The sequence below is a fragment of the Vulpes lagopus genome, chromosome 4 (assembly GCF_018345385.1).
Source record: "Vulpes lagopus strain Blue_001 chromosome 4, ASM1834538v1, whole genome shotgun sequence".
Lineage (NCBI taxonomy): Eukaryota > Metazoa > Chordata > Mammalia > Carnivora > Canidae > Vulpes > Vulpes lagopus.
In genome coordinates, this window is record NC_054827.1 from 129,649,595 (window position 1) to 129,663,540 (window position 13,946).

The 13,946-nt window shown below is 56.1% G+C and overlaps 1 protein-coding gene across 1 annotated transcript in view; it reads left to right on the forward strand.

Moving 5' to 3' along the window:
* Window positions 1-12,826, forward strand: part of WDR1 (WD repeat domain 1) — a 42,082-nt gene extending 29,256 nt beyond the window's left edge. The window contains exons 10-15 of the mRNA XM_041752636.1: window positions 1,413-1,569; window positions 3,001-3,088; window positions 5,801-5,911; window positions 8,722-8,895; window positions 10,497-10,641; window positions 12,484-12,826. Of these exons, the coding sequence (XP_041608570.1) occupies window positions 1,413-1,569; window positions 3,001-3,088; window positions 5,801-5,911; window positions 8,722-8,895; window positions 10,497-10,641; window positions 12,484-12,590 (782 nt within the window). The 3' untranslated portion in view covers window positions 12,591-12,826. The remainder of the gene's footprint in view (window positions 1-1,412; window positions 1,570-3,000; window positions 3,089-5,800; window positions 5,912-8,721; window positions 8,896-10,496; window positions 10,642-12,483) is intronic.
* Window positions 12,827-13,946: the final 1,120 nt, after the last annotated feature.

Sequence of the window (13,946 nt, forward strand, 5' to 3'; positions counted from 1 at the left end):
GCTCAGCATGTTCAGGTGCCTTCCCCAGAGTCACACCACTTGTCGGCAGCAGCTGGGACTGGGACCTGCATCTCCCTTCTCCTGGTGGGGTATTTGTGGTCCCAAGAGAATTTTCCCTAGAGGCATGTGAAACTGCCCCTAAGCCCCCACTGTGTGTTTACGCCCCTGGGGCTGGTATCCCCCTCCTCCCAGGACTGCTGTCTGTAGAGTGGGGTGCAGGTAGTCACCAAAGGCGCATCATCAAGCAGTTCTCTTCTGCTGCCCACAGTGGGGCCCTGGAGCTGCGTGAAAGGCCTGCACCTGTATGGACCGTGTCCTAGTCCACATGCTTCTTACCTCCTGGCAGGGGTTGTCCAGGAACCCCATGTTTCTCACCTCTGCAGAGCTGAATTTTCCCTGTGGGGCTTCACAGTTTCCGCAAGAGAGCTCCAGGCTAGGGAGGTCTCCCTGCAGTCCTGGGGTAGGAGGGCAGATAAGTCACCCTCTAACCCATAAAATGTAAGGAGGGGAGTGTTGGGGGATAGGGGGGTGCATTAACATGAGGGGCAAAGAAGGCTCTGCAATCTGCCCCTCCTGGTGCAGCATGCCAGTCTGCAGTCATGCTGTCTCAGCTGCCCTGCCTTGGCTCCCCTCCTGGCGCTACACCTCCCCTTCCAGATCTTCCCCAACTCCAACGCCAGTGCACCCTGGCATGACCTCTGATGCTCTCAGACATTTATGTGTCCTTGGGTATCAAGTGCTGGGGTCTCTCTCACAAGAACATGTCCGCAGTGGAGCATGCCCGTGGCTCTCGAAAGGTGACAAGAATCTTCATTTGAAATGAGATTTCCAGTTGTTTCTGTGGAAGAAAAATCTCATCACTTAAAACACCCCTCTTACCTGAGCACCTCCGACTCCGTCTGTAAACCAGCCCTGCCTGGGTGTGTCAGCTCCAGGATGCTACCTGGCGGCACCTGGCTGGCACCCACTGAGCAGGGCGGGACAGCCAGCCTCCTGCAGACGGTCGTGAGCTTGACAGCACGCCACAGAAAGCAGAGTAAACATGGGCTCAGCTGTGCAGCGCCCAGTGAGCAGCTGTTCCCTCACTATGGGAGCCCATCATGGGCACCTTGTGATCTGTGGGTACCCCTAGCTGGTAGGGATCTGCACGCCTCCTTCCTTGGCTCCCTTGGTCTTGTGCAGCACTGCTGCAGGAGGTCCAGTTCCGGCCTACTGATGGACTGGCTGTCTTGCAGCTTCACCGGAACATCTGTTCTGGAACTCAGACCTAGACTTGCCATGTAGACTTCCCCTCGGGCCCTGTGCTCACAGTCCTGTCCCAAGTAGGCTGCCCTGAATGCGGGACAGCCAGGCCTTCCCGGTGGGGCCTACCCTGAGTCCAGGAGACTGCTCTTCCTTAACCCCCGCCCCACATTACTGGGATTCAGAGACAGGGGAGAATGACTCCTTTGCTGGGAAGGGCCACACGAACCAGGTGTCCAGGATGACGGTGGACGAATCTGGGCAGCTGGTGAGCTGCAGCATGGATGACACAGTGCGGTACACCAACCTCACGCTGAGGGACTACAGGTGAGGGTGGCCGGGGGCCGGAGCATACCCTGGAAGAGGAGCCTTTTGCCTGCACTGCATGCCGCTCTCGAGGGCACTTTGCTCCTCTCACTGCTCCCCCCCCGAATACTACTCCTGTGGCCAGGCCCTGGGCCAGGGGTCAGGTTAGAGTCCGGGTGACCCGTGGGGATGGTGCTCAGTCTAGCCTCTGCCTGGGAAGCCAGGTGGAGCATCTCAGCCCACATGCCCTCCCTGTTCTGTTCCTCATCAGCAAAGGAAGGTAACAGGAGATGGACGAGAAGGCCCGGCGTGGCCCTCAAAGGCTTCTGACACATGGCAGGTGCTCTAAAGGACAGACAGGCACCCAGGCAATCCGTGGAAGTGGCAATGTGGTTTAGCTTGGCTCCGGTGCCTTGGATTGGCCATCTTTGGAGCTGGGGTAGTAGCTGTTAGCAAATAATCTATAGTTTCCTGTACACAGTGAGGAGGACGGAGAGCAGGGTCTGACTCGTGGAAGTATGGACTGGCACTTGTAGCCCCCACGCCCTTGCTGTCCTCAGTATACAGACCCCTGTCCTGGGCTTGCCTCGCTTGAGGCAAGAGGGGCAGAGAAAGCTCTGCATGGGGGAGGACGTGTTGGCGGCCCTCACTAAGGTGCTGCATGGGCCTCACTTGCCTGGCCAACTGGGCGTTAATTATGAGTTGGTCGAGCTTTATGAAAAGTGCAGAAAGTGTCCCAGAACCTGGTAACCAGGCCCTGGCCTTCCTCTTCATGCTGCCCTCTGGCGACCCTGCATTAGCACAGCCCCCATGAAAGCCTTCCCACTGCACATACTGCCTCACAGGACAGGGACCCTGAGGCTGAGCCATGGGGACCCCCCCCACTTGGCCCAGTCACATGGGATTTTCCTTAGTTTACTATTTTCAAGAAGTTTGCACGTGTGTGCGCATGTGTGTGGGTAAGATTTTTCCAAGAACGTGTTTTCATGGTATTAGCCAAAAACGAAGACACGATTTTCATCTGTGAAACCATTGATTCTTCCAAAGTATCACCCTACTGAGCTGAGTGGCTGTGACCATGGGAGTAGGAGGTGGGCTCAGTTCCTTCTCCACATAGGGATTGCCAGGGTGTGGCCAATGGACACAGGACGAGATCAGGAAGGGCTTTCCCAGGGGGTGGTGGACAGCCCTCACACCACAGCAGCAGAGGAGCCCCCCCCTTCCCCACTTCATCGCTTTCTCTACCCCCTCTTCGCTCCACCCCCAGCCCCTGCAGGATTTCTCCTCTCCCTGGAGCTGGGAGCTCTTTCTCATGGGTCCCAGGTTTTAGCACCTGGCTCCCTCGGTGTGGATGGAGCAGAATCTCCACTCGCCAAACCCTGAGTTGCTGTGGGTGTGCAGCGCCGAGCCCCCGTGAGCTGGACGTAACGCCTTTTCCCTTGTCTCCACCAGTGGTCAGGGAGTTGTGAAGATGGACGTGCAACCAAAGTGCGTGGCTGTCGGCCCTGGAGGCTATGCTGTAGTCGTGTGCATCGGGCAGGTACGGTCCACTTCAGCTTGGCTGGAAGGAGTGGCAGGGCAGCTGGGCGTTGCTGGTGGGCGGCCGCATCTGACGTGTGTCCTCCTCCAGCGTCCTGTTCGGTGGGAGCTCTGATGCGTGTCTGCCCGAGCACCCCTTGCATGTGTGTTCACTCAGTCTGGGAGGCACGGGGTCCTCCCCATTATACACATAAGGAAACAGGCACCGGGAGGGTAAGTTCTTGCCTGGGGTCTGCAGCTGACAGAGGGCACAGCTGGGATTTGAACCCAGGCAGCCGTCAGGCATCAGCCTCCTTGTGTGTCTGTCAGCCCTTGGGGCCTGCTGGGGGCCCAGCAGGAGCAATGCTGTCTTTCCAGCCCTGAGCCTCGGAGCTGTGTGACTCCATGTGTGTTCCTCACCTTCTCTGAGCTCTGGTTTTCCGCTCCCTGACAGCTCACAGGGAGGCTTACGAGGAAGTACACGCGAGGCTCCTTGGAGCCTTTTGTAAACGAGGCTGAGGCGGACAGTGATCTGGCGCACCCGGGGCCAGAATGGGATTTGGAATCCCAGCTCTGCAGCCTGGGTTCTCATTCAAGGCACATCCCCACACCTTTCCTTTGGAATTTCTGGAACAAAGTGCCCTTGGCTGAGACCCTGGCATGACCACTGACTGCATAAGCATACTGTTCCAAAGGAGGTGGCATCTGTCAGTAGACCCGGCATCTCAGGGTATAGATCAAGGAGGGCAGGTGTGATCGAGCCCCTGATGGGAGGACAGACAACCCTGCTGAAGAAAGCTGCCATGCAGGGTCCGCCACCCCTCCTCCATTCTGTGCACTTAATTGCTCCGGGGAGGCTGGTTTTGTGTGTGTCCTAGATAGCAGGAACTTCTGCCAAGCAATTACTGCCAGCAGCCTGGATGGGTCAGTGGGGGAACGGTTGGAATGAGTGTGCAGAGAGCCATAGCAGCATGGGGGCTGGGGGAGCTCTGAAAGGCAGCCTTCTAGAAGCACGGGGGCTGGGCTGCCTCTCCATGGGGTAGGCTCCGTGTCTCGGACCCCAGTTTCCTGTCCTGAAAGGCCCTCCAAGGCTCACGGCGCAGGAGTGCACGATTGTTCTGTGATGTGCCACTGCTACCCTGGCTCTCTGCCCACCCTGGGTAGGAGGCTTCTGTAGAACCCCTCCTTGCAGGTCCGAGGATCAGCAGAATGTGCTGGGAGGGGCCCGTGATTTTAGCTCAGGAAATAGCTAGGTTCATGTCTCACCTCTTAGGCGAGTGGCAGCAAATGCTTGTACCCCTGGTGCTTAGCTGTCAAATGGGTAAATCCACTTCCTGAGTCATCCAAGGGGCTGGCGAATGTTTCTCAGCCTGCATTTTCAATAGTAGATCTTATCAAGGGTGCTGCCACCTGTCTGCCTGGGGGTGGGGGTGGGGGCCTGCCTGCCTTTTGTGGGGCAGCTGGTAGCTTGGGCAGGGGTACAATGGGATGAAGCCAGAGCTGTCACAAATCTAGGCCATGCTGTCTGGGAGTAGTCCAGTGAGCTAGGAGCAGGAGGGGGAGAGGCACGTGGGGGGAGGGCACAGAGGGCCTCTTCTGTGGGCACCAGAGGGCAGAAGGTACCGGTGGTAGCCAGGGATTCTGAGTCCCAGCTTGGTTTTGAGAGTTGAAAGGTTTTGGGCCTATGATTCTCTCTGTACCTTGTTTTCTCTTCCATTACAGGGGTGGGGGAGGCGGTGATCCTGTCATCTCCAGGGGCGGAGTGTGTGTAGTACTATTAGCATGTGGCACACGCTAAGTGGAATTTAGCTGCTATTTTTGTTTGCTTTTATTAAGGACTTTTTTTATCCAGGGAAGCTGAGGCTTAAGACAAAGCTGTTCCCACAAGCAGCATGCGGCTGTGGGAGGATCATGCCCTAGTTTGTCTGTGTGCAGGTCCTCATAGGGTCTGGACACCGGCACACCTCAACCCTGCATGGGGACCCTGTCCTGCGCCAGCTGGAGTTGGGGAAGCAAGCAGGTGCTGGCTGGGGAAAGCCCGCATAGGCGTGGTGGGCTGGGTGCCTCCAGCCGTCTTGCTATCACCATCTCCTCCCACCCTGCTTCCAGGGACGAGGCGAGCTCTCGTGGGAGGCTGGTTGGGAGCAAGGAGCTTCTGTGGACCTGGGGCCCAGCTCTGCTGTCCGTTCTCGGCACCCACACCTGGGACCCTGTTTTCTGTCTGGAAGACGGATACCAACAGCATCTCCCCAGCTGTGGGAGACGCTCACAGGGGCGCACACAGGATGCTACAGGGCAGAGCTGCAAAGGGGGTTTCTTTAGACCTGGAAAGCCAGAAGTTAGAATCCTGCACTGTTCATTCCCTGTGTTGCTTTACAGCCTTGTTCTTCGCTTGTGTGAAGAAACGCTTATGTTCTCTAGAACCTCATGAGGGCGCCGTCCCACAAAGCTTGTTTACTGGGTAATGAGAGGAAGGGAAGTTCAGGTGTCCAGTGGCTTCCTGAGAAGTCAGTGCTCCTGGTGATGACAGGAGCCCATCCTTACTATGATTCTGTGACTAGGCACAGTCACTGTCCCTGATGGCTGATGAGGGAGGAAGTACCATGCAGGGTCACAGGGCCCCCACCTCCAGCAGGCTCCGGGTCAGAGCCCGTAGCTGGGCCGAGCGGTCTGTCCCCAGCCTCAGCACCCTGTCCCGGGCCTTGGCACCCTGACCGCCGTCTGTGATTTTCAGATCGTCCTGCTCAAGGATCAGAAGAAGTGCTTCAGCATCGACAACCCAGGCTACGAGCCCGAAGTTGTGGCAGTGCACCCCAGTGGTGACATGGTGGCTGTCGGGGGCACGGTGAGTCCCTGTCCCTCACATCCTCTGCCCCTGGCTGTCAGGAGGTTTGGGGGTGACATGCGCTGTGTGAGTGTCAAGCTGTCCCGAGGTAGAACAGGAGGGAAGTGGTGGGAGAGCAAGGGTCCAGCCCTGAGCAGGGGCTGGCCTGGGACGGTGCTGCTTGGCCGTCAGCCGCATGAGTGCTTGGGGCATGCGTGACCTCTCTCACTGAGCGAAGACCTGCATGGGTGAGCTGGGCTGGCTGGTTGCAGGTAGGACTCTGGCTAGAAGGTTCCTAGCACTGGCGAAGCAGCACTAACCCAGTGGTTCACGGCTTTCCTTCACTGCTGACATCTGTCCTGCACAGTGTGGACTCCTGCTCCCCTCAACTGAGAGCCGCAGGGACCCAGTGGTCCCTGCCTACCAGGCCGAATCCTTAGTGCTTTACAGACCAGCTCCCTTTGTTCCATCTGGCCCCAGGGGGCTCAGGTGCCCTGATAGAGGGGATTCTGCAGCCGAGATGACCGACCTTCGCGCCCCCAGGAAGGAAGCCAGCATTGAACAGCACCTGCCGTGCCAGAGGCCAGCCCAGGGGTCACTTGCAGGTGCTTCCTATGAAACCACCTGCTCCCCAGCCACTCAAAGACCCCTGAGGCCAGCTGCCCACCAAGAGGCCCATGGCTGTTCTCACAGAGCCACATGAAGGCTGATGAAAGGCTGGTATGTGGGCAGCGCTTTGCCCAGTACCTGGCCTGCGGGATGCGTCAGCTCTGCGCTCGCTGGCCACTCCAGTTGCTTACCAGGCAGTCCCGCCTCCAGCCTCAAATCATCCTTGATACCCTGCACCCAGCCTGTAGAAGGACCAGCCAGGCAGGCCACTGGGTGTTCTGACTGCAGGTCAGAGTGCCTGCTCAAGTGGGTGAGGGAGCCCATGGACGCCAAGTCAGCCACCACTGCCCAGACACAGAGGGCAGGGCTCATCGTCCTTACATCGTAGCTTCTCATCTGCTGTCATCCTTGGTGGCAGTAAGACATGTGGGCTTTACCGTTTCGCACCCACGTAAGCTGTTTCCAGGGTCAGATGTGTCCTGTCTGTGGCTGCCCCTCCATGGAGTGCTGCATCTCCCTATCACGCAGCCCTACCCCTGGACTGGGCAGCAGCCCCACTGGTTCCCACGGTTCCTTGGCGCTGCTCTCCTGCACGTGCTCTGCCCGGACACTGTCCCTATAGGCCTGCACCCCAGTAGTGCTGCTGGTCCCTTCGGGGCCCGTCACCCTTTCTTGCCCGAATACCTGCCCTCTGGCATGTCTTGAGAAACAAAATGCCTTCCCTTTTTCAGGGAGTTGTTCATAGCTGTGGTCCTGGGGCAGGAGGTCACAGTGAGACGTGGGGTTTGAACCTGGTGTTCCCCCTTGCAGGGCCATAGCACCGTGCTCTGCTTCTTTCTTTGACCTGTTACTTTTTTTCACTTGAAAAGAGATGACTATCTTGTTGTCCCTTCAGCTACCACCTCAAGGTCTTGGCAGCTCTCATCTTCCTGGTGCTCTGTGAACCATGGGCCTGTGAATCTCCGTGATCACACAAGACACATCTGTGCTTGTACCAAGTTTCCCCTTTGTCCCACACACACTAGTGGTCTCCATTGATTTTCATGGCATTTCAGCAAGTGGGTGTCCCATCGCTTAGCCTGGTGGTGGACATTGGTGGCTTGTGCCTTCCGTGATGACCTCTGTGTAGTCTGTGAACATAGCCATTTCCTTCCTTGGAATGGTTTCCTTGTGGGCAGTTTACTCGCAAGACCTGGAGCCCAGACTCCTGCTGTGGGTAGGCATCAGGTGGGCTTGTCACTTCCAGGGCATCTGTGCTCAGAAACCCTGCAGGGCCGACTGAGCTGTTCCTCTTGTGTTAGAGGCAGAGCCAGGGCTGTTTCGTGGACATAGCTGGGAGACCTTGGATTAACTTTGCCTCTCTGACAGCTCAGCGACCCCAAGAGGGCAGGCTGGTCCTCGATCGGCCTCCCAGGGCAGCCTTGGGCACTCACAAGGACACCACCTGTCCCTCTTCCTTCTGTCTGCCCATCATTTTTCAATCCCAGAACCTGGACGAGGCTCTGGAGGCATGAAGTTGGGTGTTCCCTGGCCTGGAGGAGAGGTGCCCAAGGGGTGTCAGCCTGGCTAGGCTCCCAGCACAGGCGGAACTGCCAGCAGAGCTGTCAGACACCCCTTCAGAGGCTCTGGCCGAGGAGAGCTGGGTAGAGATAGATGGGCATCCCGGGCTCCAGGGGACAGCCCATGGGCTGAGTGGCACAGGCCCTCTAAAAGAGCAGGTGTGCCTTCCCTATGAAGAAGTGCCTGGGTCACGACAAGGATGGGAGACAGCAGGCTGGACAGAGGGGTCTTGGTCAGAGAATGAATCTGTGCCCAAAGGAACTTGCTGGGTGCTGAGAAGGGCCGTGTGGCCGGAGGGGACAGAGCCAGACCAGGGGCCCTCACTGGAGCGCTTACACATGTATAGGTGGTTCTCCACGTTTGGCCTCTGGATACCTGGATTAGAACTTACTGGAGTGTTCATGAAAAAGGGCAGTCTTGAACACCCAAACATGCAGAATCAGAATTGGGGCGCCTAGCATTCAGCATTGTAGTGACCTTCTGGAGTAATACTTTCATGCACTGCTGAGTACACCGTGGGAGCTGCTGAGAGGTCTTAGGGGGGCGTCTGGAGCGTGTGCGCGCGCGTGTGTGTGTGTGCGCGCGCGCACATGTGTACATTCCTCTGTGTGCTCCCCCAGTGAGCACATCGGGAAGTGACTCACCGCCCCTCTGTCCTGCAGGACGGGAATGTCCGCTTGTACTCCATCCTGGGCACCACGCTGAAGGACGAAGGCCGGGTCCTGGAGGCCAAGGGCCCCGTGACCGACGTGGCGTATTCCCACGATGGCGCCTTCCTCGCCGTGTGTGATGCCAGCAAGGTGGTCACGGTGTTCAGTGTTGCCGACGGCTACTCGGTGAGTGGATGGGCTGCGGAGAGCATGGCTTCTCCCTGCTGTCATCAGCATTTGCAGAAGAACTTGTGGCTTCCTTGCTCTTGGAGCTGAATGCTGTGGGACGAGGCGGCGTACCCTGTCGTATAGGACCTGGTGGTTTTGTTAGTGGTGTAGAACAGCCGCCAGGAAGTTAGGGCCCTGGGTGGCAGCGAGGCCTGCTGTGAAGACAGGCTGGTTGGTCCACCTGGGCTGTCTGGCTAAGTGACTTCCTGGCTTTGGGGACCTGGTTTTCTTCTCAAGTCTCATAGCCATTTAAAGTCTTGTGAAGATGAACTCGGATCATCCGGCACAGCCTCGTGTGGGGGCACTGGGCAGTGGACTGGCGAGGGCAGACCAGGGTGCAGAGACACCTGGGCGTCGGAGGGCAGCCGAGGGGCGAAAGCCTTCCATTTCATCATGGAACAGACTTGGCAGTGGGAGCTGCACCCCGGTTCACAGACTGAGCTTTGTTAGGGGTTCAGTCACTTGTTGGCCAGAGTGGGGGGTTGCAGGATGGAGGGTCTCCGGTCCCTGGGACCTGCACCCCATCAGTCCCCCAGCACTTGGATGGTTTTGGAATGCAGCAGAGGCAAAAGAATTCACCACCCAGATCTTGCCATTAACATCTCCCTGTGTTAGGTTACCCATCCGATAATCTCGATTCTGGGTGTACTTAAAGTAAATTATAAGCATCCATACACTTCCCCATAAATTCTTGTGCTTATATGTTATTAACAAGAGTTGAGGGTTTTGGGGGTTTTTTTTGTTTTTAACCTATCTGATACTATAATGTTAATTCTGACAGAAGGAACAAGTGAATGTAGGACATAAACCTGTAGCCGAGACCTCCATCGGCCTAATGCCCCGCCTCCCAGGAGGTTTCCTTCTGTCCCTTAACTGCATTTCTCAGATTTTGTGTTTAACTCATTTTAAGTGATTTCCTTCATATACAACTGAAGTCTTGTTGAGGGCATGCCAAGTCAGCAGTCTACAGAGTGGGATCAACAAACACAGCATGAAACAGGCAAACTGGAGAAAGAAAATCATCAAGTCGACCCTTTCTAGGGATTAAGAAAATGGAATGCCCTGAAGAGAACATTCCTAAAGCGTCCTTGCCTAGCTTGCAGAGTCCTCGCTCTGGGCTGCAGAGTGGTGGGTGGGTGTCGGGTGGGGAGGCCGGCCTCCCTCTGCTGCCCCAGACACTCACTGAGTGCCACCCACCCTAGGCGGGGGCTTGAGCCCTCATGTCTGCACTGCTCTGTCTGCTGGCTGGGCCGAGCTCGGTGAAGGAGAGTGGGCACACCTGGCACCACAAGCTGCGTGCTGTGATAGAGGCCCTCTGGGCTCCCGGGGCCGCAGTGGCTGCTGCCTGATGCTGGGCCGCACCCTCGGGCGCCTCATCACGGAGCAGCGGGCACCTCAGGTCCTCATGAGGCCTCCGTGAGGCGTGCCAGGTGCCTGGCAGAGAAAGCACTGCATAAACATCGGCCCTGGTGGTGGTCACTGTGGGCCGGGGGAGATGACCTGCGCCACTCCGGCCCAGACCCTGACCTGCTACATCTCTGTTCTCAACCCGCCACTAGGAGAACAACGTTTTTTATGGACACCACGCGAAGATCGTCTGCCTGGCCTGGTCACCAGACAACGAGCACTTTGCTTCCGGTGGCATGGACATGATGGTGTACGTCTGGACCCTGAGTGACCCCGAGACCAGGGTCAAGATCCAAGGTGACTCTCGCTTCTGCCTCAGCTCCTTAGAGTGGCTGTCCCCGGGGCACGAGGGTCCCATCTGTGCTTCTGGGCTCTTGTTCTGTGGGCCCCTACTAGACCCTCAGAGGGATGGAGGACATGCACGTTCCTAGCGTGTGGGCAGGTGGTCTCTGTACCCCAGGCACGTGCCTTAGCCCATGAAGGGGGGAGGGTCCCTCTTGATGTCTGTTTCTTAGTCCATAACAAAGTACCACAGCCTGGGCAGCTTATAGACCACAGAATTATTGCTCATGGTTCTGGAGGCTGAGGGCCCAGATAGGGGGTGGGCAGTCCCAGACTTCTCATGGGGCCTCCCACACAAGGAAGGGCGGTGCTCCACAGGGCGCATAATGAGGCACTGATCCCCTTCGTGCCCTCAGCTCTTTCTTGGCATACACTTTTGAGGGGCAGACACAGACATTCAGACCCCAGCACTCCTCTCCCCCGCCCCACCCCTGAATTAACTTGCTGACCAGGTTCTCTCCACAACCGGCAGTGCCCAGTCAGAGTGTAACAGAGCCTCATGTGCACTTCACATTTTTTTAGCAGCCCCATTTAAGAATAGTCTCACCTGTTTGTTTGTTGGTTTTTTTTAAATTATTTTTATTATTTTTACTTTATTTTAAGATTTTATTTATTTATTCATGAGAGACACAGAGGCAGAGACATAGGCAGAGGGAGAAGCAGGCTCCTCATAGGGAGCCCGATATGGGCCTCCATCTCAGGACCCCAGGATCACACCCCGAGCTGAAGGCACATACTCAACTGCTGAGCCACCCAGGCATCTGTTTTTTGTTGTTGTTTTGTTTTGTTTTGTTTTGTTTTGTTTTGATAGTAAGTTTTATTTAGCCCAACATACATTTTCTACATGTAACATTTCTTCTACATTTCTTCTACATTTTTCTACAATAACTCACTTCAAGGGCTCTAGTCACATGTGGCTCATGGCCCCAAGAGGGACTGCACCTGTCCAGGGTGGATCAGAAATCTTCCTGTCCCGGTGCCACCTGTGACCGCACTTCTCTCCTGAACCACTCCTCCCTGGCCTTCATGTGCTGTCCACTCCCCATCGTCCTTATCTACCAAATGGGCAGCCTTTGGCATTAAAACAAATGGGATGATTTCTATTTAAAAATCCATCTGAGTCCACCTCTAAGGCCCCTGGCACCTGCTGTGGAGGGAGGGCACGGGCAGGCTGCAGCCCCAGCCAGATGGGAGGGCCAGGCTGGAGGCGGTATAGGACACATTCTCTGGGGCCTGCTGGTGTGTGAGGCTTCTAGTAAGACCCAGCAAGGTCACGATGCAGCTGGAGTCCGTGGGTAGAGGCGGAAACCTGAGGGGGAATCTGGTCATCTCTGGTGCACCTCTTACAGAGGGGTATTTCTCAGGGTATTCTGGTCACTGGTCCACTTCTTATAGAGGTTTCTCAGTCTTTATTCATTGTCTCTCCATCTTATTACAGCAGATGGACGAGGAAGCTGTGTATTTTCTGTGCATTGTTGCTTTATGCATCAAAAGAAAGACTTTTCACCCCTTTGTGGGAGGAGCAGTTTATCTCCCAAGGGACGTTTCTGATTGTCGGGATGGTACTGTGTCTGGGAGGGAAAGCAGGGATGCTGGGCTGAGAAGACCTGCACCCATCTTCCATCTTCCAGATGCTCACCCTTCTGTGAAGAGGGCCAGGGGTCTGATGAACAGCAGCCCACAGTCAGCTCTGAGGGCCAGTTGTTGGTGTTGGCACAGCTTATCCTGTGCCCCTAGTGTGGGGCATTGGGGGAGCGGAGATGCTGGGCTTCCCTTAAGTGCCTGCTTTCTCCCTAGATGCGCACCGTCTCCACCACGTCAGCAGCCTGGCCTGGCTGGATGAGCACACGCTGGTCACGACCTCCCATGATGCCTCCGTCAAAGAATGGACAATCAGCTACTGAGGAGCCCCCTCCTTTGGACAGACCGAATCAGGGACTAGAGCTTAACCGCAGCAGAACACGTCATTTCTCTAAATATTTCTGTAATGCGCCCCCATGCCCCCCACCCGCTCAGGAGGGAGGGCCTTCACTCGAGTGCCCTCGTCTCTCTGCAGGGTGTTCCTATCTGTACACGTCCTTCTGAAAGCTTTAGACAGTGACAGTTTGCACATGAAAAATAAAACAAGCACTTAAAACAACTTGTGGAGCGTAACTAAAACCCCCCCACCCAGCCCAGCCCCGGTGCAGAACATTCCAGAGGCAGAGCCTTGAAAGCACACAGACCCGCCCCCGCGGCTCTTGCTGTCTGTCCGGGGAGGCCACAGTGGCAGGCCGCCCCCGACCTGCAGAACGTCCTGTGCTGGCGAGACGAGGGGGCGCCCGTGGCAGCTCAGCAAAGCCTGGGGTTCTGTGTAGAGCAGGTGCCGCTCGGGGCCGGGGCGCGTGTGCCACACCATGTGGCGGCCTCTGCAGCCAGCGGGGCACACTCGTGAACCTTGTATTCACTGTCAGTTTTTGTGCTTGATTTCTAAGAATGGAATTGTGGGATTTTTTTTTTTTTTTTTTTAATGTATCTTAACTGTCGCCTGTCCGTGTTTACAGGCTAGCGCACCGAGGGCACCACTGTCTCCGGGTTTTCGGAGCCTGAGTTAGCCAGACCCGGGTGTCTTGGCCATCGTTTTGCTCTCCTGCTCTGATGTGTTCCTGTCTTTCTTTCCTCCTTCTGCCCCCAAGAGCAAAGGTTAATTTAAAGGCAGAGGTGACGTCACTGTAAACTAACCTGTCATGGTTTTCACCTTTTTTTTTTTTTTCAGTGCAGAAATTAAAAGTAAGTATAAAGCACGGTGATTTGTAGTTTTTTTGCGTGTGTTGGAATTACTGGTAAATGTTGGCTGAGAGCAATCGCTCCCTTTGCACTTGTGAAAACACTTTGAGCGCTTTAAGAGATAAGACCAAGAAGTGATTAAATGTCTTTCTCTTCACTGTGGATCGCTGACTTTGTGTGGCGGGCGGGGGGGGGGGCCTGCGAGGGAGGGGACGTGGAAAGCTGTGTCGGACCCTGTGGCTTCTCCCCGGCCTGCAGCCTCAGAGGCATAAGGTTCAGGAACCCGAGTCAGAAGAGAGAAACCCCCAGGAAGGGACCGTGACTTCTGGATCCTCATCCCAACTGCCAGAATGCTGTGTGACCCAGGCCACCTCACCTCCCTTCTCTGGGCCTAAACTTGTTTGTAAGCTGAAGACCTTGTACCAGATGTACCTAGATCCCACCTGATACTCCGTTCTGGGGCAGGCTGTGCCTTTTTTGGTACTGCCTTCAAA